General features: G+C 46.7%; 1 protein-coding gene across 4 annotated transcripts in view; it reads left to right on the top strand.

The window, feature by feature from the left end:
- Nucleotides 1-24,866, top strand: part of mad1l1 (mitotic arrest deficient 1 like 1) — a 1,358,866-nt gene that overhangs the window by 566,313 nt on the left and 767,687 nt on the right. For all 4 annotated transcript variants that reach the window (XM_072481041.1, XM_072481043.1, XM_072481040.1 and 1 more), the window contains one exon: nucleotides 9,158-9,240. In XM_072481041.1, coding sequence (XP_072337142.1) covers nucleotides 9,158-9,240 — 83 coding nt within the window. The remainder of the gene's footprint in view (nucleotides 1-9,157; nucleotides 9,241-24,866) is intronic.

The raw sequence follows: 24,866 nt of genomic DNA, 5'->3' as shown, positions 1-24,866 counted from the left end.
ACGGTAGCACAGTGGTTAGCACTGTTGCTTCACAGCGCCAGGGTCCCATGTTTGCTTCCCAGCTTGGGTCACTGTCTGTGTGGACTCTGCACCTTCTCCCTGTGTTTGCGTGGGTTTCCTCCGGGTGCTCCGGTTTCCTCCTACAAGATCCGAAAAATGTGCTGTTAGGTAATTTGGACATTCTGAATTCTCCCTCCGTGTACCTGAACAAGCGCCGGAATGTGGCGACTAGGGGCTTTTCACAGTAACTTCATTGCAGTGTTAATGTAAGCTTACTTGTGACAATAAAGATTATTATTATTATCCATGCTAACATATTATCCCCAATTACACAAGCCCTTATCTTACTTATGTGCGGCACCTTAGCGAATGCATCTTGGAAATCCAGATATACTACATCTTCTGGTAAATTGGTCTCTGTGCTGTATGGTCTTTGTAATTTTGTTTATGATATTGCATAGTCAAAACTTTAGGCTACAATTGATAGGTTTTCTTATTTAAACTATAACATTGTGTGAGGACGGTAGTTTTCTATTTTGCAATTCATTTTCTTTTGTTTCTTCTCCTTCTCTTCAGAAGATACTGACTCTTGCTGAGCAAGAGTTGCACAAGCAATGTCGCTTCTTTTATACATTGCTTGGGTCCCCATTTTTCATACATGATTTGAGTCTATGCCAGCACAGCGAGAATCAGAGCCAATCTTAAACCTGTCTTTATCCAATGTTCATACACGTCTTTGCAGCAGATGTTGCTGGAAAACAATTAGGAGTGGGAACCCTGACTGATTATTTTCTTTCCTCAAAATAATCTGCACTTTTATGCAAGGATGCTGATGAGAACTGTAGCATCACACCACCTGCTCTATGATTCTGAAGTTATTCATGAAGACATGGTCTTCTCAACCTTGCCCCTCGCCTGAGGTCTTGGGACCCTCGGGTCAATCACCACCAGTCAGCTCTCGAGAACTTTCATTGTAATGTCAAATAAAACGTTTTGTAAACAAACATGTATAGTTTGGGTTATAGTGTCACTTGAATTCGTGACAAAGCTATAAATGTTTTAAATTGAGATACCTGTTCATTTACTTCTATATTTCTGCCCTGTGCTTTTGTTCTAAATTAGTGTTCTAAAATAGTTGGTCATAAGTATTCATGAAGCCGTTATTTTGTGTCCTTCAGTGACACCATGAACAGATCTTGAGATCCTGTAACAGTGATGCTCTAATCTTTGCACTTCTTACCACGAAGTACCATTTTCCTCTTAAGTAGTACAACTTTCCGTCAAAAGTGTAGGAGCTGCTGCTTTTTGTTTCCACAATAAAGTTAACTTGGTGTACACACTCTGGAAATTTGAGTGACAAATAGAGCGAAAGAGTGAGTTGTTGTCATCAGTGTGTATCAACAGTGCAATCAAGCATCAGTACCTTAGCAATAACCTGCTCACTGACGCTCAGTTTGGGATTTGCCAAGACCACTCTGCTGCTGACCTCATCTCAGCCTGGGTTCAGAACTAAACTCTTGAGGTGAGAGTGTCTGCCCTTGATATCAATGCCGAATTTGACTGAGTGTGGCACCAAGGAGCCCTGGACTCAATGGGAGTTAGTGGAAAACCCCTCGGCTAGTTGGAGGTCAGTCCTCTCAACTCCAACGAATCATCACAATAGTTCCTCAGATGAGTATCCTAGGCGGAGCCATCTTCAGCTGCCACTTCAAGACCATCCTTCCACCATAAGATCAGAAATGCACAATGTTCAGCACCATTAGTGATTCCTCAGATACTGAAGAAGTCTATGTCCAAATGCAGCAAGACATAGACAATATCCAGGCTTGCGCTGACCAGTGGAAAGTAACATTAACGTCACACAAGTGCCAGGAATGTCCAGCTCCAACAAGAGAGAATTTAACATTGCCCCTTGAAATTCAATGCCATTACCATTACTGCCCCCCCACCCCCACCCCTTACGATCAATGGTTACTATTGACCAGAAACTGAACTCGACTCACCTACGGTTATAAGAGGATGTCAGAGACTAGCAATCCAGCTGCGAGTAACTCGCGTCCTGACTACCACAGCCTGTTCATCATCTACAAGGCACAAATAGGGAGTGTGATGGAATACTCCCCCTTGCCTGGACAAGCAAAGCTCCAGCAACAACATTCAAGAAGATTGATACCATCCAGGAAAAAGCAGCCTGCTTGATTGGCATCCTTCCACAAACCCACTCCCTCCACCACCGATGAATGGTAGCAGCAGTGTGTACCATCTACAAGATGCATTTCAGGAACTCACCAAGGTTTCTTCGACAACACCTTTCAAACCCACAACCACTACCATCTGGAAGGACAAGGGCAGTAGATACCTGGGAACGCCACCACCTGCAAGTTCACCTCCAAGCCACTCACCATCCCAATTGTCATAGGTCAAAATTCTGGAACTCCCTCCCGAACAGGACTGTGGATGTACGTACACCTCATGGACTTAACGGTTGAAGAAGGCAACTCCTACGACTGGTGGGCATCCTTGAAGCCCTGAGGAACTTTTTCCTGATCCCAGGTACTCTTGGAAATGGCTGTAAATTCATTAACAAGCTCTGTATTATTGCAATTCTTGTGCGCGATATGATGGTCTTGTTGCACCCGATTTGGTGCAACGCACCCAGGTCTTTAGAGGCCACTGGGCTGTCGAGGACGTAGCTGTGGCACTGCCAGGCATTTAGGGTGCCAGAGTGGCACTGCCAAGGATCTGGGCCTGAGGGGAATCATCCCATGAAAGGTAGGGGGATATGAAGGGTATGAAGGGACATTCAAAAGATTGGGAGGGTGAAGAGTGGGATCCTGAAAGAATGGGATCCTGAAAGAATGGAGGGGACCAAAAAGTGGGGGGGTGACCTTAGTGACTCCTAACTTAGCGGGCAACGTGAGGTTGTGTGTGTAATGTCTATCTGTGTGAGGTGTGACATTGTCAATGGGTGGGGGATGTGGATGACCCTCAAGCTCACTTAGAGATCGGAGCACTCTTTCAAAATGGCGGCCCAATCTCTGAGGAGCCGGCCTCGCTGGCAAGTTCAGCTTGCCACTGCCTAAAAAATTTCTAAGTGACCGGGGCTAGACCGGGGAGAAACTCCGGGTTGGCCTGCAGCCCCCCCACTCCCACTCTGTGCCTGTAAATCCCTGGGGGTCACCTTGGGATGAAGGGGCAGCAGGACTGAACTCCAAAGGCACCTGCCTCATCTCATCTGGCCCTGGCTGCTTCTGCATTGTCTGCACGATGCTGTTGATGCCCTCAGCGATGCCCTCTGTGACTGAGCCACATTCTGCAGTGCCTCGCCAATGTCCACCTGCGACTGTGACTCGGTCCTCAGCGACTGGAATATGCTCTGGAGCACAATGCAAAGTCCACCTGCATTTGGAACACTTCTCCTGGGACTTGCTTTCGGGCCTGCAGCCATGGCTCTACGGCTACGTCGAGATGTGTCCCAAGGATGCACATCTGAGCCTGGTGGGTGACCTTTGGAGGGCCTTGGACACGACCACACATGGTGCTGACGTTGTGCTCCTGGCTTTCCACTGCAGTTGCCACCCTAGCACTGTTGGCCTCGGTGGCACGCATTGCCGGACTGCTGTCTCATTGGACCTTCCCCCCCTCCACCTGATGCGCATCAGCAACTATGTGGTGCCCACCAAATTGTGCTTCTAAAACCTGTTCATTACTTTCGCCCACTGAAGTGTGTGTCTCTGTGCTAGTAGAGGGTGGGGATGATATCTGTGATGCCTCGAGAGTGGCATCCTCGGAGCTCTCCTCCGAGGTGTTCTCTTGTGAGGCTTGGGGCAGGGAGACACCCCCGGATGGGTCGATACCATTGGAGGGAGATCCTGGGGGAGAATGGACATGTGGTCAGTGGGAGGTAAAGGATCATTATGTCTGGCATGAACAACATATGTGTTACTGGTCATCTGGTTGGGGGCTGGTGGATGCTCACCTCTGTCAATGTCGACGTTGGTCCTCCGCATTCCCACAAACTCCAGGGCCTGTTCCTTGTAGGGGGTTAGGTCTCTGATGTCCTGCACCCTGCTGCCCGCCTGGGCCCTTTTCCGTTCTGTTGTGGACCAACCTCTCCTGCGGGGGTGGTGTGGTGCCAACTGCAGGATCATCTGGGGTGGTGGCAGGTGGGTCCAGTGACAGGGGTCGGGATGCCAACTCACCCGTGTGGCCTGATGGAGGTCATTGAGCTTCTTGCGGCACTGGGTGGCGGTACTCCTGACACTTGCCTGCGCTGACAGGCGCGGCCACTGGCTGCCCTGTGGCTGACCTTCCACCCACTCCGGAGAAGATGATATCCCGTCTGGACTCCACCGTGTCCAACAGACTGGCCAGATCGGCATCTCCAAATTGTGGAGCGGGTGTGCTTGGTGGCATGGCTGCACGCTGTCTGGGGTTTGCTCTGTGGGGTCGGTTTAAATGCAGCTCCCCATCGTTAGTGGCGTGCTGCCGAGCATAGTCCAGGCGAATCAGCTGGCATTTCTGACCTGAAGCCTATGGGCATCATTACTGGCCCTAATTGGCATTCGATACCGGTAGCGGTCTCGTTGGGCTGGCCGTCGGGAAACACCCAGCAAGTTCAACTCACTACCACACTTTGGTCCATTAGATCGCGCCCTAAGCGTGGCTCAATACCGGTGTGGATCTCAACCAGGAAACACCCTGCCAAAATCACCCAAAATGACACGTCAAAATGTTTTGTTTGAATTCCGCCTCAAATCTCTGCTGGAATATCACCTCAGCCAGGGGCCTGCCCTTGATTGTTTCATTTAATTACCATTATCACCTCTTTGGTGGAAGAAGGAAGAAACAGATTTTCTTTTTCTGAAAACTTCACAATTTATTGTAGTAAACCTGCTGAGATATGGGAGTTCTCTGTTGAGGAGTTTGGTGAAGTATTCATGCCTCCTTTCCATTACAGCTGCCTTATCAGTCCGAGTTCATTTGCATCAGCTGTTAGGATAGGAACAAGGGGGCAGCACGGTGGCGCAGTGGGCTAGCCCTGCTGCCTCACGGCGCCGAGGTCCCAGGTTGGATCCCGGCTCTGGGTCACTGTCCGTGTGGAGTTTGCACATTCTCCCTGTGTTTATGTGGGTTTCGCCCCACAACCCAAAGATGTGCAGGGTAGGTGGATTGGCCACGCTAAAATTGCCCCTTAATTGAAAAAAATGAATTGCGTACTGTATAAAAAAAAATAAAAAAAAATTTTTTTTTTAAAGGATAGGATCAAGGATTGTGATGGATGGGCTTTATCCAGTCTTGAGCACATTGTGAAAACACAGATCATGCCTTTCAGCTAGATGTAACATGGGTAGACCTCATGGAAACAGTAGAACATCTGTGACAGGACTAAATGGAGCATATATTGCTAGATAGCAGTAGGAGGTGACACTGTCTTGATTGGTAGGCTTTTTACATCGTGAAATTGATGCATGCACTTTGATTGGATTGGATTGGATTTGTCACGTGTACCGAAGTACAGTGAAAAGTATTTTTCTGCGAGGAGCTCAAACAGATCATTAAGTACATGAAAATAAAATAAAATACATAATAGGGCAACACAAGGTACACAATGTAAATAAATATTCACCGGCACTGGGTGAAGCATACAGGGTGTAGTATTAATCAGGTCAGTCCATAAGAGGGTTGTTTAGGATCTGGTAACAGCGGGGAAGAAGCTGTTTTTGAGTCTGTTTGTGCGTGTTCTCAGACTGCCCGATGGAAGAAGTTGGAAGAGTGCGTAAGTCGGGTGGGAAGGGTCTTTGATTATGCTGCCCACTTTCCCCAGGCAGCGGGAGGTGTGGATCGAGTCAATGGATGGGAGGCAGGTTCGTGTGATGGACTGGGCTGTGTTCACGACTCTGAAGTTTCTTGCGGTCTTGGGCCGAGCAGTTGCCATACCAGGCTATGATGCAACCAGATAGGATGCTTTCTATAGTGCATCTGTAAAAGTTGGTAAGAGTTAATGTGGACATGCCGAATTTCCTTAGTTTCCTGAGGAAATATAGGCTCTGTTGTGCTTTCTTGATGGTAGTGTCGACATGGGTGGACCAGGACAGATTTTTGATGATGTGCACCCCTAGGAATCTGAAGCTGTTAACCATCTCCACCTCGGCCCCGTTGATGCTGTCAGGGGTGTGTAGAGTACTTTGCTTCCTGAAGTCAATGACCAGCTCTTTAGTTTGCTGGCATTGAGGGATCGATTGTTGTCGTTGCACCACTCCACTAGGTTCTCTATCTCCCTCCTGTATTCTGACTCGTCGTTATTCGAGATCCGGCCCACTATGGCCATGTCGTCAGCAAACTTGTAGATAGAATTGGAACCAAATTTTGCCACACAGTCATGTGTATACAGGGAGTATAGTATGGGGTTAAGTACGCAGCCTTGTGGGACCCAGTATTGAGGACTATCGTGGGGGAGGTGTTGTTTATTTTTACTGATTGGGTCTATGGGTCAGAAAGTCAAGGACCCAGTTGCAGAGTGAGGAGTCGAGTCCTAGGTTTTGGAGCTTTGATATGAGCTTGGCTGGGGTTATGGTGTTGAAGGCGGAGCTGTAGTCAATAAATAGGAGTCTGATGTAGGAATCGTTGTTGTCGAGATGCTCTGGGGATGTGTGTAGGGCCAGGGAGATGGTGTCTGCTGTGGACCGGTTGCGGCGGTATGCGACTTGCAGTGGATCAAAGCTTTCTGGGAGTATGGCGCTTCATGACCAACCTCTCCAAGCACTTCATTACGACTGATGTCAGAGCCACCGGACGGTAGTCATTTAGGCACGTTGCCTGGTTCTTCTTTGGCACTGGTATGATGGTGGTCTTCTTGAAGCAGGTGGAGACCTCGGAGCGGAGTAGGGACAGGTTAGAGATGTTCACGAACACAACTGCCAGCTGGCCCATGCAGGCTCTGAGTGCACGACCAAGGATCCCGTCCAGACCCGTCGCCTTCCAAGGGTTCACTTTCAGGAAGGCCGATCTGACTTCAGAAGCTGTGACGGTGGGTATGGATGTGTTATGGGCTGCTGTGGCACTCAACAGCAGATCGTTGGTTTCCTGCTCAAACCGAGCAGAGAATGCATTGAGTTCATCGGGGAGGAGTGCTGCTTCTGGAGATATTGCTTGGCTTTGCTTTGTCGCCCGTTATGTTGTTTAGGCCTTGCCACAACCGCCGAGAGTCTATAACGCTATCTGTGACTCTAGCTGGGTCTGATATGGCATCTCGGATGGCTTTGCGGAGGTCGTACCTGGATTTCTTTTTGAGACCAGTGAAGAGCTGAAACCCGACTCTCTGGATTGTGGGATAAGATTGAATTGTCTTTGGTCATAAGTCACTGGAAGTACCCAAAAATGTCAATAGTAACCAATAAATCAGTCTCTGTGTCTTGGTGGCAACCATAGTTTAGAATATTGTCTTGGTGGCAGGTTGACATTGAAATATATGCTCACAGCGTGTAAAGGTTTTTATAAGTTTTTCTTAATTTTGAACCATGGTTAGAATGTCGATATGTTTTCTTTAATGTCTCCGAATTCAAATCAAGTTTGGTTATTTTTGGAAAATCGTTATAAATGATCAGAAAGCAGCATTTGTTTATATTGATCTGAATCGATTTAAGGGGCATTTTGTACTGGAAGTGCTGAGTCTGATCATCCCGTCAATTTTATTTTGGTCTTGAGAGAAATCTATGCAGCACTCAATTGTGATGGAAAGTTGTAGGTTTATTTCATGTATTTTGGCTCCTTTTATCCTTTCTGTAAACACAGCTGCTTTATTTGAGAAGCACTCAAATTTTCCAACTAGCAACATTTTGAACCAGGAACTAGGTGGCACCATCTGCACTCAATGCATTGAACTTGAAATGCATTGATTTGTTCAAGGACAATAAATCACAGTTCAAATAGATTTGGTTTCATTCCATTAAAGTATACCAGTTTGGTGGCCTCTGGTAAGAGAGATTGACCATATTGCTTTCTTGAATTTTGAATTCTTCCAATTTCTCACCCTGTCCACCAAGCAAGGAAGTATAATCTTCCACAGTAAAGATATAGGTGTGTCAACAGTTTTGGGATTTAGTAGAATTTACAGTGCAGAAGGAGGCCATTCGGCCCATCGAATCTGCACCGGCTCTTGAAAAGAGCACCCCACTTAAGCCCACGACTCCACTTACCCACCATAACCCAACCCCACCTCACCTTTTTTGGATACTAAGGGCAATTTATCATGGCCAATCCACCTAACCCGCACATCTTTGGACTGTGGGAGGACTTTGGACTCCGCACAGACAGTGACCCAAGCCGGGAATCGAACCTGGGACCCTGGAGCTGAGAAGCAACTGTGCTATCCACTGTGCTACTGTGCTGCCTTGGGATCAAGAACCCAAACAACCATTCACACAGAGCAAGTTCAAAGTATCAAAAACTGTGGAAATTATTGACTCACCTTATGGTTGTTACTTGCCTTAAAAACTCAGCAAGTTCTACCCATTCGTGTTTTATTCCCATTTCTTTTCATGTAAGTGTATCTTGTACACCAGGTTTCATAGTACATTGGGAAAATCATTTGTCTGAATGTAACTTTACCTGGATGGAGTGACACACTGAATGGTTGTGCAGATTTTTAAGTGTTATATCAGCAATTTAAATTCAGTATCAGCAATCAATCAGCAGGTTCTAATTGTATTAAAGAATTATGAATAATAGCCATTAGCGACTATTTCTTCCTTAAAGTGTATGATAGGCCTTGTGTCATGCTTTGTTTTGAGCTAACTAATGTTTATTATGTGTTCTTCATGCATTTCTGTATTTTTCCATTATATTTATATCAATAAAGCTACACATTTTTTCAATGCTGAACATAATTGACAAAGCCTATATTTTAATCACTGTATTTTATTTGGAGTGCTTACCTGCAATCCCAAATTGGCAATACCGCAGCATGGCGTATGTTGTTTCAATTACTTTCTGAGGACTTATGAACAAAGTGGAAGGTGGGAGAATGTGGATTCCCGACTGTCATTTCTCTGCTTGAGAAACACATAGGACAATGATGGCCTTTTTGTTTGTGGGTAAGCTGCATCATTTCTCCCGAAAAAAGAAATTGATACATCATCTTTGTTTATTTTCACAGCTTGAAGCAGAATTGAGTGTTCTTCAGAGCCAGCTTGCTATAACCGACCGGAGCATTACCAACGAGGAGGGGAATGTACTGAGGTATGAGAACAAGGCAGCAGAGAAGAAAGTTCTTCATAATTATTGCTGATTCAGTTGTTTGTTATTTATAGAGCTGTTCTGTGTTTGATAGCAAGGTGTGCCTTTTACCCAAGGCATAATAATATTGTGTCCTAAACCTATTTATTTAATCTGTAAAACAACCAATAAGAAGGAAGTACATAGTTGTTTAATTCAGATCAGTTAATATTTTGCATACAGCACTTTTATCAGAATGTAACCTGCAGGCATTTATCCCATTTTACTCTGTTTCATTGCATCCCATTCAATTCAATATTTACTGTTGATTTCATCTGACCTCTAATTGATCTTAGATAGATACTCAGCTAGTCAGCCTTTAATTGGCAGCAGAAGCTATAACAGTTGGAGTTTGTGGCTTTCGCGGGGAAAACTGGCTACAGGCAGCTGTGCCTTTGTAGTAGGATAATGTGCTATGTATTATGTGTCCAAAGAGAATTGCAGAGATTGTTAAAATATCATTGGCAGGTATAAAATAATTTGAAAAGTGAATTGAATGGTGGCCTTTATATCTAACAGACTAGAATGGAAGGGATTAGAAATCATGAACGACTTGTTAGATCGTACCTTGAATACTGTGTTCAATTCTGGGGCACTGCACTTGAGGAAGTATATATTGGCCTTGGAGGGAGCACAGGGTAGATTTATCAGAATGATACCTGAACTCCAAAAGTTAAGTTACGATTTAAGTAGATTTAAGTCACAAATCTAGGTTGAATTCACTGGGCAGCACGGTAGCACAGTGATTAGCACTGTGGCGTCACAGCGCCAGGGTCCCAGGTTCGATTCCCTGCTGGGTCACTGTTTGTGCGGAGTCTGCACGTTCTCCCCGTGCAAACTCCACACAGACAGTCACCCAAGGCCAGAATTGAACTCGGGACCCTGGAACTGTGAGACAGCAGTGCTAACCACTGTGCCGCCGTGCCGCCATAATGTAATTATGTACATGTTGCCTCCTGGTATTAAAACACCAGGGACGTATTTGGTGCAACTCCCCCACACCCGCAACACACGCGCTCCCCACACACGCGCTCCCCCGCACACGTGCTCCCCACACATGCGCTCCCCCGCACACGCGCTCCCCCGCACACGCCACCCCCCGCACACGCACACCTCCACAATCGCACAAGCCCCACACGCACACACCACACGTCTCACACGCATATGCCATACATACCACACACGTGCACACACATCCCACACACGTGCATACACACCACAGATGTGCGCACATCCCCGCACCCCCCCCCCCCCACATATACCCCACATACACTCGGGCACCCCCCCCCCCCCCCCCCCCCTCCCACCGTCACCACACACATAGCATGATTAATTTGTCTACATTGGTGAAGAAGGCCTTAGGGATGAAGATCGGGAGGTATCCCGAGAGGAATAAGGATATCATATTTATTTTAATTGTCTGCACTCTCCCTGCCGGGAACAAGTGCCACCTCCGCAGGTCTCTCTTTATCTCTTCCACTAGACACGACAGGTTCCACTTGGGGATCCATGTCCAGTCGTGTGTGCATGGATTCCCGGGTAAAGGAATATGGTTTGGGCCTGCTTGAACGGCAACTTCCCAGCCGTGAGTGTCCCCGCCCTCTCCCCACCCCTCCCTTCCAGGCTAGGGGGTTTGAGACGTTGTGGAGCAGGTCATCCGCATAGAGTGAGACACTATGCCCCTTGTTTCCCCTCTGGATGCCTTTCCACCCCTTCGTTGATCTGAGAGCGATAGCCAGAGCAAGTAGTAGTGGGGCGAATGGGCATCCTTACCTTGTACTTCTGCGCAGCCGGAAGTATTCAGAGCTGGTTGTGTTTGTCCGTACCCTTGTCATGGGAGCGCTGTACAGAGTTGGTATACTGCTTTCCCGGTAGCGACCAGGTCAAATTCCCCCCTGCCAGTAGTTCCACAGTCGGGGCCGTGGAGTATCGCTGATCGACCCCTGACATGGAGTCAATCAGCTGTTGCCTAGCTGCCCTCTCCTTCCTGACCCTGAGTGCCCTGTATGCTATTATTTCTCCCCCCATCACCACCTTTGGTGTCTCCCAGAATGTGGAGGGTGAAATGAAAAAATGAAAATCGCTTATTGTCACAAGTAGGCTTCAAATGAAGTTACTGTGAAAAGCCCCTAGTCGCCACATTCCGGCGCCTGTTCGGGGAGGCTGGTACGGGAATTGAACCGTGCTGCTGGCCTGCCTTGGTCTGCTTTCAAAGCCAGCGATTTAGCCCTGTGCTAAACAGCCCGGTGAGACCTCCCCATTCTGGTTGCAGGCTACGTATCCATCAATGGCAGAACACCTTGTCGGCGAGGAGGGCTGTGTCCAGCCTCTATGAGGGGTGCTGTGCCTGGCCCATCTCCAACCCACATCCATGCGGGTGGAGCGTGGTCTGAGATTACTATTGCGAAATATTCCACCCCTATGACGCTTGGATGCACTGACTTGAAGCATCGACTTACCCACTACAAAGTTGATTCGGGAGTATACTTTGTGAACTTGGGAGAAGAAGGCAAGCTCCTTCTCCCCCGGATGATTGAACCTCCATGGGCCCACCCCCTCCAATCTGTTCCATAAAGGCGATCAATTCCCTTGCCATCACCAATTGTTTCCCTGATTTGGGGCATGATTTGCCCATCCTTGGGTCCTGTACGCAATTGAAGTCTCCCCCCATGATGAGTTGGTGGGAGTCTAGGTTGGGGATTTCTGCCATGGTTTTTCAGATGAAGTCTGTTTCATCCCACTTAGGGGCATACATATTTACTAGTACCACTGGTGCTCCTTCCAGAACTCCGCTGACCATTACATACCATCACCCCTGGTCCATTGCCATATTCATCGCTGTAAAGGTTGTCCTTTTACTAAACCGTATGGCCACCCCGCTTGCCCTCCGACCAAAGCACGCGCATTGTAGGTCTGTCCTTTCCAGCTCTGTCTTACCCTCAGCCGATCCTTTTCCCTTGGGTGTGTCTCCAAGAGGAAGACTATGTTGGCCCTGAGGCCTTTACGATGGGTGAAGACTCAGTGTCTTTTCACCGGGCCGCTCAGTCCCCTGACATTCCAGATGGTTATTCTGATGGGGAAGTTTCTGCCCCCCCCCCCCCCCCCCAAACACGGTGTCAGTCACATTTACCACATGGATGTGCCCCTGCATGCCAGGGTTTCCTTTGGTTTATGGGAAATCCAAGATGGCTGCCATTATCTTCTTTGTTCCCGCAGTCTCCACGTGTTGTAACCAGGTTTTTTTTTGTTGTCTCTTTCACCTCCCCAATCCTCTGCCATGAGCTCTCTCCCTTTCGGGAGCTGCCCTGCATGACCCCCCCCCCATTTTGTCCGTGCACTAACATACTTGCCAGCGTGGTAGCTCCCTCTTGTCAGGCATTTTTGTTCCTCCCCCCGCTTTGGTGTACCTCCGCTTTCTCGTTTTTTTTCTCTCTCGCTCTATCTCTCTCTCGCTCTCTCTCTCTCTCTCTTTGCTCCTACCAGTCTTTCCCCTCCCTTCCCTCTCTTGTGGAGCTTTGCTATGATTGCCCCTGGGGATTCTCCTGCTTTGGGTCTTTGCCGGAGTGTCCCGTGGGCCCGGTCTACCTCTGGAGGTTTGGCGAAGCCTTCCCCTCCAATCAACCTTCCGATGATCTGTGTGACGTACTCTGTTGGGTTCCTGCGCTCTGTGCCCTTGGTAGCTCGACAATTCTGAGGTTCTGGTGGCAGGACCTGTTCTCCTGATCTTCCACCTTCCCCTTGAATGGTCTCTAGGTTGTTACCAATCTTGCCACTTCTGTCTCGAGCAAGGTGATCTGCTTGCTCTGGTCGATGGTCTGTTTCTCCAGGTCCTGCACTGTTGCCTGCTCTGAGTCTCTGCCCCACTCTTTTCTGTGCTTCTTTGAAGGAGACCGAAGCGATTTCTGTGGCTGACATAAGGTCCTCCTTAATGAAGTCCCTGTGCTTTTGAAGCTCTGTTGAAAGAACATCCATCTACTGCTCCGTCGGTGAGTGGGCTGGCGTTTGTGTTGCCGATCCCGCTCGGTCCGCCATGCCCTTCTTCGCACGTTTATTTGCTCTGGGGTCTGGATCATCCTCTCCTGACTTTTGCTATTTTTGCAGCTCCGTGGCTGATTTGAAGGAATTTCCTCAGATGGTTCTTAATTTTGGGCGAGGGTGGAGGTTGTCTCATTTACGGTTTGAAAGGACCTAAATCGAAGTTCCCAAGGAAGAGCCACCTTTCACCTTTCGTCTGACCGCTCAACACTTGGTGAATGAAGCAGGTTTTGAGGAGTGTCTTAAAATAACAAATGCGAGGTTTAAGGAAGGAATTCCAGAGCTTAGAGCCCAAGCAGCTGAAGGCATGGCGACTAAAGGTGGAGCTATTAAAATCAGAGATGCTCAAGAGGCCATAGTCAGAGGGTTGCAGATATCTGTAAGGGTTGTGTGGCTGGAGGAGATTGCTGAGATAAGGAGCGACAAGGCCTTGGAAAAATTAGAAAACAAGGATGAGAATTTTGAAAGTTAAGTTTTGCTTAACTGGGCAGTGTAGATCAGTGAGCATAGGGGTGATGAGTGAAATGAACTTGATGCAAGTGAAGACATGATTGCAAAGTTTTGGATTGCTTTAAACTTATTGAAGGCAAAATGTGGGAAACTGGCCTGGAGTACATTAGCATAGTTGAATCTTGAGGGGACTAAGACATGGATAAAGATTTCAGCAGATGACGAGGTTGGTCAGGGTTGTTTCAGGTGATGTTATAGAGCTGGAAACAGATGGTCTTTGGGATGGCATTGATATGTGATTGGAAGCTCATCTCAGGGTCAAATATTACAAAGTTGTTAACAGTCTGGTGTAGCCTCAGGCAGTTGCCAGGAAGAGGGACAGAGCAGGTGGAAAGGGAGCAAACAGACTTTGCAGTGGGTTCTGAAGAAAATGGCTTCATTGTGTGATTGTCAGGATTGCATAATCTAATTGAATACAAAATTGCTTCTGTGCCCCCATTCTCTCCCCAACACCCCTTTTCTGCCACCCCATAGTAATTGAGTCTGTCCCCATATATGTAGAAGATAATTCATATTCAAACAACGATGTTTGAAGACTTATGAAGACTAGAAAATCATACTTGGATTTTATGGGGGACTTTTGCACATAATGGTTTAGGAGGCGGAGGACAGAGAAATTAAACAGCAATTTACTTGTACTGCTTTTGATTTAGGATAACATTCATTACTCATGGTGCAGTATTCTCCCCATTGAGAAAACTAAACACACGTTGCATGATTGCTCTATGCAACACCTTTGTTCAGTCTGTTTACTTGACTCTATGCTTCCAGTCATCTGTTATATTAATACTTGGCTCCACTTCCCCTCTGAACTCTCTGCTCTTGGCACCCAACAGTGTTCCAGTGAAACTCAGTGTAAGTTTGAGAAACCAAAACTGAGTCTTTCAATTAGGCACTTTACAGCCTTCTGGCCTCAACATTTTTGAGATCAACAGTTCCACGTCGTAACCTATGCTCCCATTTTTTTCAGACAGCCCCATATTTTGTGCCTCAGTAATTGCTTTAAAATGTTCAGTTATAATTTTTTTATCCGTTCTGGTGAAAGGTCAGTGACCTGAAACGTTAAATTTCTTTCACTTTCCTCAGATGTTCCAAGATCTGCTTAGTATTTCCAGGATGTTAACTGCCTGGCATCAAAACTTCCATCCCTTTAAGGGTGGAGATCACACTTCCAAGAGTTGTTGGCCAATCAGAGGGCTTGATTGCTCTTCGGTCCCTGCAGTGGCCACTGCTGTAACTGTAGCCGATCTCCACCAGCAACCATGGAGGAGGCCCTAGAATGTAGGTAAGTTGGGTTGGGCTCACTGGGGCTATTAGGGCAGGCCCTGGAGCGAGGCAAGAGGGAGGCAGAGATAACCCTTGAGACTATGAGGGGATCTTTCAGAGGCATCTCCTGCTACAGAAGCTAACCCTCCATAGACCACAGGTACCCACTGGAGGCTTCCAATTTTCACAGGGCATTCTCCCCCCCCTTGGCAATACCAGCAGCGGTGGGATGAGGCCATTAGCCACTTAAGGGTGTTGGTTTGTCCCTGGGGGAAGGGGGGGGGGGTCACGGGGGTGGAGGTAATCCTCAACTTTGCTTGCCCCTGACTGAATTAGAGGGAGTGAAGGAAGTGTTGGACACTCCACTCATTGCCTTCCTGCCCAATTCTGTGACCACCCCCTCCCCCCCAACCTTCCAACCCCTTTTTCTGATTAAACTCCATTCTATTAATACAATTATGATTAATGTATTTTTATGTTTGAAAGGTTTAGCAGAAATTTGAAACCAGTTCTTACCTCTTCTCCCAAAAATAGTTCCTTATGTGAGACTTTTGCATGCTTTCAAGTATCTTATATGTATAGCAGCAATTAGTGACAATTTAATATCAGTGAGTTGAGATTTAATTATAAATGTGAAGACAGTAAATCATACAAATTGGGTATCCTGCAGATTTGTTCATGTATTCCTTGAGGACAGGCTCTTTAAGTAGTCTAATAACCAATCTAGCTAAAATGGATGACAGTGTGAGACCTTGTGCAGAATATAAGGGAAGTTTTGTAGTCAGAATACTCTGATCCATTCATTAGAATTCTTCAGCAATAAATCTGAAAGGTGCAGCATTAAGATATTTTAGTAGATGAATCCTGGTCACTGAAAGTATACAAAATGAGGAGGAAGATAGGCAGCACAGTGGTTAGCATTGCTCCTTCATAGTGCTGTGGACCCGGGTTCAATTCTGGCCTTGGGTGACTGAGACGTTTGCACCTCCTCCTCATACCTGTGTGGGTTTCTTCAGGGTGCCTTGCGCAGTCGAAAGATGTGCAGGTTAGGTGACGTTATAGGGATAGGGCGGTCAGTGGACCTCGGTATGGTGCTCTTTCAGAGGGTCGGTGCAGACCTGATGGACCGAATGGACCCCTCCTGCACTGTGGGGGTTCTATGATTTCCGTCTCGGATATTATTTGAACCATGTAACCATAATGTTATCATGAATGGCAACAGTCATCAACTCATGTCATGAATTGTTAGTTCTGGGACAGACCCATTTATTAGAATGTATTTTATGGTCAAGGATTCCACTTTATTTTGGTTGGGAAGGGGTAGGGCTGGGAATATAACCTCTCAGATATCAGGGTCTCTTCTATGATGAGTTAAAAGCAGGAGTGCTGGGAATGTAAGGGGCGGCACAGTGGTTAGCACTGCTGCCTCACACGCCGGGGTCCCAGGTTCAATCCTGGCTCTGGGTCACTGTCCGTGTGGAGTTTGCACATTTTCCCCGTGTTTGCGTGGGTTTTGCCCCGACAACCCAAAGATGTGCCAGGTAGGTGGATTGGCCACGCTAATTTTTTTTTCTTTCTTTTTTTAAAGTTTAGAGCACCCAATTCATTTTTTTCCAATTAAGGGGCAATTTAGCGTGTTCAATCCACCTACTCTGCACATCTTTGGGTTGTGGGGGTGAATCCCACGCAGACACGGGGAGAATGTGCAAACTCCACACGGACAGTGACCCAGAGACGGGATTGAACCTGGGACTTCGGCGGCGTGAGACTGCAGTGCTACTCACTGCGCCACTGTGCTGCCCTGGCCACGCTAAATTGCCCCTTAATTGGAAAAAATGAATTGGCTACTCTAAATTTAAAAAAAAGTAGTGCTGGGAATGATGAGCAAATCAGCAGTGGAGAAAGAAGCAGAATTAATGGGAAGGATCACAGGTTCCGACCCTGTTGAAGGGATGAAATGCAGGTTGGGAACATATAAATACATAGAGGGGACGGAAGGCAATCAGAGCTTGTTAGCAAATAGCAGACTCGTTACCAAAAGATGAATGTTACCAACAGGAAACAAATTATTCTATTGGCGTTATTACTGCAATTTCCATTTATAACTTCTTCTCGACCCATCCTTTGCTTCTTTACTTGTCCCATTGATCAATCACTTTTTGTCTGGCACTATGATCCTTTTTGTCAGCTCTCTCTCCTGCTTTACTTAAGAACAGAAGAAATAGGAGCAGAAGTAGGCCATTTGGCCCCTGGAACATGTTCTACCATTCAATAAGATCATGGTTGAACTGATTGTGGTCTTAACTCCACTTTCCAGCTTGTTCCGCCATAACCCTGAACTCGTTTTCCAGTCAAAAACCTGCATAATACAGGCTCGACCTCCACTGCTCTTTGTGGAAGAGAATTCCAAATTAACAATCCACAGAGAAGAAAATTCTCCTCATCTCCATCTTAAATGGGAGACAACTATTTTCAAACTAGTTCTAGATTTTCCCACAAGAGAAAATATTCTCAAAGTGTCTACCCTGCCAAGCTACCTCTGAATTGTATATGATCTTTCTGAATCAGATCAATAAGATCACTTCTCATTCTGCTAAAATCCAATCAGTATCGGCCCAACTTACTCACCCTTTCCTCATAATGCAGCCCCTTCATTCCATGGATAAGCCTAGTGAACTTTCTCTGAATTGCTTCCAATGGAATTATGTTCTTCCTACTGTACACATGACTCTCGGTTATAAAAACAAATTACTGCGGATTCTAGAATCTGGAACAAAAACAGAAAATAGCAGACAATCTCAGCAGGTCTGACAGCATCTGTGGAGAGAGGAAGGCGAGCTAACATTTCTAGTCTGGATGACTTTTTGTCAAAGCTTGAGAGAATTGGAAATGGTGAGGGGGTGGGGGGGTCGGAGGGGAGGAAGAGGAGCGTGGAGCAGTGGGGCTGGATAGAGGGCCACCATAGCTGGAGATTGATAAAGATGTTGGGGACAGAAAGACAAAGGCAACATACATGGGGGTGATCAGGGCTAAGAAGGGTGCTGATAGTGGCACATTAAGAGATTAGAATCTGTTAATGGCAGGACAAAGGTAAGCAGTGTGTCATAGGATAACTATGGATGGGGACCAGATGGCCCTAGGGGGGTGGGGTGAGGGGGGAACAATGGTGAGGGAAAAACAGAATTGATGGAAGAAATGAAAATAAATTGATAGAAATAAAAATAAGGGTGAAGGTGGAAGAGAGAGTTTACAGTCTGAAGTTGTTGAACTCAATATTAAGTCCGGCAGGCTGTAACAAACCTTCAGAAGATGAGGTGCTGTTACTTCAGTTTGCTCTGGGCTTCACTGGAACATTGCAGCAGGTCAAGGACGGACGTGTGGACATAAGAACAGGACAGCGAGTTGAAATAGCAAGTGATGGGAAGGTCTGGGTCCTGCTTGCGCACCGACCGAAGTGTTCTGCAAAGCGGACACAAAGTCTGCATCTAGTCTCTCCAGTGTAGAATAAGATAAAATCTCCATAGTCCCAGATGACCATAGGCTGCTTTTCCCTTTGAGGGGGAGAGCTGGTGATTTAGCCTGAGGATCACCACACCTCAGGGCAAGGTTGAGAAGGCGGGCTTTCATGAATAACCTCAGCCGATACGGGAATTGAACCCGCACTGCTGGCCTCACTTTGCATCAAAAACCAGCTGTCTAGCCATCTGAGCTAAATCCTAAACCAACCCCCTACCTAATGTTGAGTAGAAGAATTGCAGCAAATACAATAGACCAGATTGAAGGAGGTGCACATGAAGCGCTGCCAGGCCCTTGGATGGTGAACAGGGAGGAAGTAAAGGGGCAGTTGTTTCACCTTCTGCGATTGTGTGGGAAGGTGCCGTGGGAAGAGGTTGAGGTTTTGGGGTGATGGAGGAGTGGATCAGGGTATCCCAGTGGGTATGGTCTCTGCGAAATGCTGATGGGCAGTGAGGGGAAGATGTGTTTGGTGGTGGCATCATGCTGGAGTTGGTAGATCTGCTTGAGGATTAATCTTTGAATGCAGAGGTTGGTGGGGTGAAGAGTGAGGACAAGGGGTTGCTATCCTGGTTCTGGGTATTTTCATGGAGTACCCTAGTATCCGAGTGCTCTTGGAGTGGATTCATCAATCCCTGTATAGTTGTAGCAAGACTTCCATGTATTTATACTTCATCCCCCTTGAAATAAAGGCCAACATTCCATTTGCCTGCATAATTACTTGCTGTACCTGCATACTGACTTTTTGTGATTTATACACCAGAATATCCAGGTCCCTTTGTACTGTAGCATTCTGTAGTCTTTGACCATTTAAATAATATTCTGCTTTTCTATTCCTTCTGCCAAATTTCAGATTTTCCCATATTATATTCCATCTACTAACTTTTTTGCCCACTCACTTAACCTATCAGTATCCCTTTGCAGACTCTTTGGGGCTCATTGCACCCAGCGTCGCTCCTGCTATGCCGGGAGAATAGTGGGAGAGCCCCCAAACGGGGTTCCAGCGTGAGCCCGGTGGGAATCATTGCTGTTGTCCACTACCCGAGACCGGGGTGATGACCAGGCTGGGGGACTCCGAGGCCATTGGAGTCCCCAGGTGGCCAGGGACATGGCAGGGCACTGCTCCAGCACCCTGCCAATGCCAATCACTGCCAGGGTGCACTGCCAGAATGCCAGGTTGGCACTGCCAAGGGGTGGGGCCTGAATGGGACAGGGCCACGAAGGAGGGGTTGGGGGACATGAAGTGGGCATACATTTGGCAACCACCTAGTGGGTTGTTGCTCCCCTTGGAAGGGGGAGGGGTGGTGTCATTGCCAGCGAGAAGGAGGTGAGGCCTGGAGGGGAGACCCTTTTGTGAGCCATCGATGCACTGTCACTATGAGATTGGGGTACACTTTAAAAATTTCCCCCCGATCTCTGTGTAGCTGCGCCTATGGGTCCCAAACATCATCCTTTCAGCACATTTTATCTCTCGCCCCCAAAAAATGACTCTGTGTGGAAAGATTGCAATGGATTTTCCTGCCCGCACTAACACTTAGTTATTTTGGGGGGAAATTCTACCCTTTGTATCCTCCTCATATCTTGCTTTCCTCTCTGTTTTCATATCACTGATAAATCTGGCTACAATACGGTTGGCACCTTCATCTAAGTCAGTAATTTAGATTGTAAATAGTTGAGGCCCCATCACTGATCCATGTGGCACTCCAATAGTTACAGTTTGCCATCCTGAAAATGACCCATTTATTCCGATTCTGCTTCCTGTTGGTTAGGCTCTAGTCATGTTAATATATTATCCCCTGGGCAACACGGTGGCGCAGTGGATAGCACTGCTGCCTCACGGCGCGAGGTTCCAGGTTCGATCCCGGCTCTGGGTCACTGTCCGTGTGGAGTTTGCACATTCTCCCCATGTTTGCGTGGGCTTCGCCCCCACAACCCAAAGATGTGCGGGGTCGGTGGATTGGCCACGCTAAATTGCCTCTTAATTGGAAAAAATGAATTGGGTACTCTAAATTTATTTTTAAAAATATACATTATCCTCAACACCATAAACTCTTACCTTGTGTCATCATCTTTTACGCAACATCTTATCAAATGGCTTTTGGAAAGCCTCATACAGTACATCGACTCAAAGAACTCTAATAAATTTGTCAAACACGATTTACTCTAATTTTGTCCTCTTGAACATGCCTTATTTTAGTTGCTGTACCATTGGTGGTCATATCTTCAGTTGCTTTGATCCTATGCTATGGAGTTCCATCCCTACACTACTTTATCTTGCTTTCCTCCTCTAAGACACTCTTTTGAAACCTACCTCTCTGACCAAACCTTTGGTCATCTGAGCAAATATCTCCTGTGTTACCAGCCCAAAGGGGCTAAATTGGGGGAAGGCTAATTACAACAATATTAGGCAGGAACTGAAGAATGTATATTGGGGGCAAATCAACATCTGGCATGCTGACAGACTGGTATAGAAGATGAAGTCGTACAGGATCAGAGCTGAGCGGGCAAGATGGATACAGAACTGGCTCGGTCATAAAAGGCAGGGTAGCAGTGGAAGGGTGCATTTCTGAATGGAGAGCTGACTAGTGGCATTCCTCAGGGATCAGTGCTGTGACCGTTGCTGTTTGTAATATATATAAATGATTTGGAGGAAAATAGAACTGGTTTGATTCGTCAGTTTGCGGATGACACAAAGGTTGGTGGAATTGCGGTTAGCAATGAGGACCGTCAGAAGATATAGCAGGATATAGATTGGTTGGAGACTTGGGTGGAGAGATGGCAGATGGAGTTTGATCCGAACAAATGTGAGGTAATGCATTTTGGAATACAGATGGGAAATATACAATAAATGGCAGAACCCTTCAGAGTATTGATCGGCAGAGGCATCTGGGTGTACAGGTGCACAGGTCACTGAAAGTGGCAACGCAGGTGGAAAAGATAGTCAAGAAGGCATAAGGCATGCTTGCCTTCATTGGCCGGGGCATTGAGTTTAAAAATTGGCAAGTCGAGGGGCAGCATGTGGCACAGTGGTTAGCACTGGGACTACGACGCTGAGGACCCGGGTTCGAATCCTGGGCCTAGATCACTGTCCGTGTGGAGTTTGCACATTCTCCCCATGTCTGCGTGGGTTTCATCCCCACAACCCAAAGATGTGTAGGTTAGGTGGATTGGCCACGCTAAATTGCCCCTTAACTGGGGGAAAAAAAATTCGGTAGTCAAAATTAAAAAAATAAATAAATTGGCAAGTCATGTTGCGGCTTTATAGAACTTAGTTAGGCCGCACTTGGAATATAGTATTCAATTCTGGTCGCCACACTACCGGAAAGGATGTGGCGGCTTCGGAGAGGGTGCAAAAAAGTTTGACCAGGATATTGCCTGGTATGGAGGGCATTAGATATGAGGAGAGGTTGGAGAAACTTGGTTTGTTCTCACTGGAGCGATGGAGGTTGAGGAGCAACCAGATAGAAGTCTATGAGATTATGATGGGCATGGACAGAGTGGATAGTCTGAAGCTTTTTCCCAGGGTGGGAGAGTCAATTACTAGGGGGCATAGGGTTAAGGTGCAAGGGGCAATGTTTAAAGGAGATGTACAAGGCAAGTGTTTTACACAGGGGGTGGTGGGAGTCAGGAACTCGCTGCCGGGGGAGGTAGAGAAAGCAGATACAACAGTGACTTTTAAGGGGCGTCTTGACAAATACATGAATAGGATGGGAATAGAGGGATATGGTCCCCGGAAGGATAGGGGCTTTAGTTCAGACTGCAGCATGGTCGGTGCAGGCTTAGAGGGCCGAAGGGCCTGTTCCTGTGCTGTAATTTTCTTTGTTCTTTGTATATCTTGTTTTATAACCTGCCTGTGAAGTGCCTTAGGATGTTTTATTGTGTTAATGGCACAATATAACTACAAATTGTTATTGTTCAATCGTATGATTTTGCGGCTATGTTGTTTGACATTGCAAAAGGTGTGTTGCCTCCACTAACAATGAACGAGAAGGTATTCATTTACCTATGAACTTCACATTCAATGGCACTTGGCATGTGATGAGCCCAGGGTTACTAGACCATTTTGGATTTTGATTTATTGTCACGTGTACCGAGGTATAGTGAAAAGTATTGTTCTGCATACAGTCCAGTCAGATCGTACCATACATGAAAAACATAGGATATACGATAGATTACACAAGGTAAATACATAGACATCAGGTGAAGCATACGGAGTGTAGTGCTACACAGTAGAGAAGATGCGTGGAGAGATCAGTTCAGTCCATAAGAGGGCTATGCAGGAGTCTTGTAGCACAGGGAAGAAGCTGTTTTTGAATCTGGTGTCTGTATTCTCAGACTTTTGTATCTTCGTCCGGTTGGAAGGGGGACTACCCCGGATGGGAGGAGTCTTTGATTAAGCTGCCCACTTTCCCATGGCAGCGAGGGAAATAGACAGAGTCAATGGATGGGAGGCGAGTTCGCATGATGGACTGAGCTGTGTTCGCGACTCTCTAGTTTCTTACAGTCTTGGGCCGAACAGTTGCCATACTAAGCCGTGATGCAGCCAGATAGGATGCTTTCTATGGTGCATCTGTAAAAATTCGTAAGAGTCAATGAGGACATGTCGAATTTGCTTAGTTTCCTGAGGACGTATCGGCGTAGTTGTGCTTTTTTGGTCGTAGCGTCAAAGTGGTCGGACCAGGACAGATTGTTGGTGATGTGTACACCAAAGAATTTGAAGCTGTCATGCATTTCTATCTTGGCACCATTGATGTAGACCGGTGTGTGTTTGACACTTCGATCCTGAAGTCGATGGCCAGTGCCTTCATTTTGCTGACATTGAGGGAGAGGTTGTTGTCATTGCACCACTCCACTCGGTTCTCTACCTTCCTCCTGTACTCTGACTCGTCGTTGTTTGAGATCCGACCCACTACGGTTGTGGCATCAGCAAACTTGTAGATGGAGTTGGAGCCGCATTTTGCCACACAGTCATGTTGATATAGGGAGTATAGTAGTGGGCTAAGTAAGCAGCCTTGTGGAGGCCCTGGTGTTGAGGACTATCATGGAGGAGGTGTTGTTGTTTATCATTACTGATTGTGGTCTATGGGTCAGGAAGTCGAGGATCCAGTACAGAGAGAGGAGTCCAATCCTAGGTTTTGGAGTTTGGATATGAGCTTGGCCGGGATTATGGTGTTGAAGGTGGAGCTGTAGTCAATGAATAGGAGTCTGACGTAGGAGTCCTTATTGTCAAGATGCTCCAGGGATGAGTGTCGGGCCAGGGAGAAAGCGTCTACTGTGGACCGGTTGTGACGGTATGCAAATTGCAGTAGATCAAGGCATTCTGGGAGTATGGAGTTGATGTGCCTCATGATCAACCTGTCGAAGCACTTCATAATGATAGATGTCAAGGCCACCGGACAGTAGTCGTTGAGGCACGTTGCCTGGTTCTTCTTTGGTATGATGGTGGTCTTCTTGAAGCAGGTGGGAACCTCGGAACAGAGTAGGGAGAGGTTAAAGATGTCTGTGAACACACCTTACGGTTGGACCGTGCAGGATCTGTGCACAACCAGGGACTCTGTCAGGACCCGTTGCTTTCCGTGGGTTTACTTTCAAGAAGGCCATCTGACGACGGTAGGTATGGGTGTGTCCGAGGCTCTTGGGGCAGTTGACAATGGTTCATTGATTTCCTACTCGAAACAAGCATAGCATGCATTGAGTTCATTGGGGAGGGGTGCTCTGTTGCCAGAGATTCTACTCTGCTTTGCCTTGTTGCCCAATATGTTGATTAAGCCTTGCCACAGCCGACGAGAGGGCATTACCAATCAACCGCATTATTTTGGACTAGAGACACTTGGAGGTTGTAATGAAAGGTTTTCAGCAAAAATGTGCCTTGAGTCAAACTTGGGGAACTAACTAGAAAACAAGAGATTTATTGAATTTGATTTTATAACTTGCCATGCAGAAATTTGAACACTCAATTTTTGAGGTTCTGTTTGCAGCTATACGTATGTAAGGTTATGAGCCCTAGAAATGTTTACTTTGAGAAAATAGCAGTTTTGGAGGTGAACGTTTTGAGATCCCTTAAATCCTTTTTTGGAGTAGTCGTGAAATATTAACTGCACTCTCAAGCAAAGGGATGTATATTTAAGCCCAGATGTCAAAAGATTAATGGACAATTGAAAAATAATATTTTTGTGACGAACGTGCTGAATAATTTTTAAAATAGTTTGCCCTACAGCCATTGCAAAGTTATACATTGAGTACACGTTGAATAAGTTTTTAATGTG

This window comes from Scyliorhinus torazame, chromosome 17 (assembly GCF_047496885.1).
Source record: "Scyliorhinus torazame isolate Kashiwa2021f chromosome 17, sScyTor2.1, whole genome shotgun sequence".
In the NCBI taxonomy this organism is placed as follows: Eukaryota; Metazoa; Chordata; class Chondrichthyes; order Carcharhiniformes; family Scyliorhinidae; genus Scyliorhinus; species Scyliorhinus torazame.
Note: the sequence above shows the minus strand (reverse complement) of the source record. Positions and strands in the feature narration are given on the sequence as shown.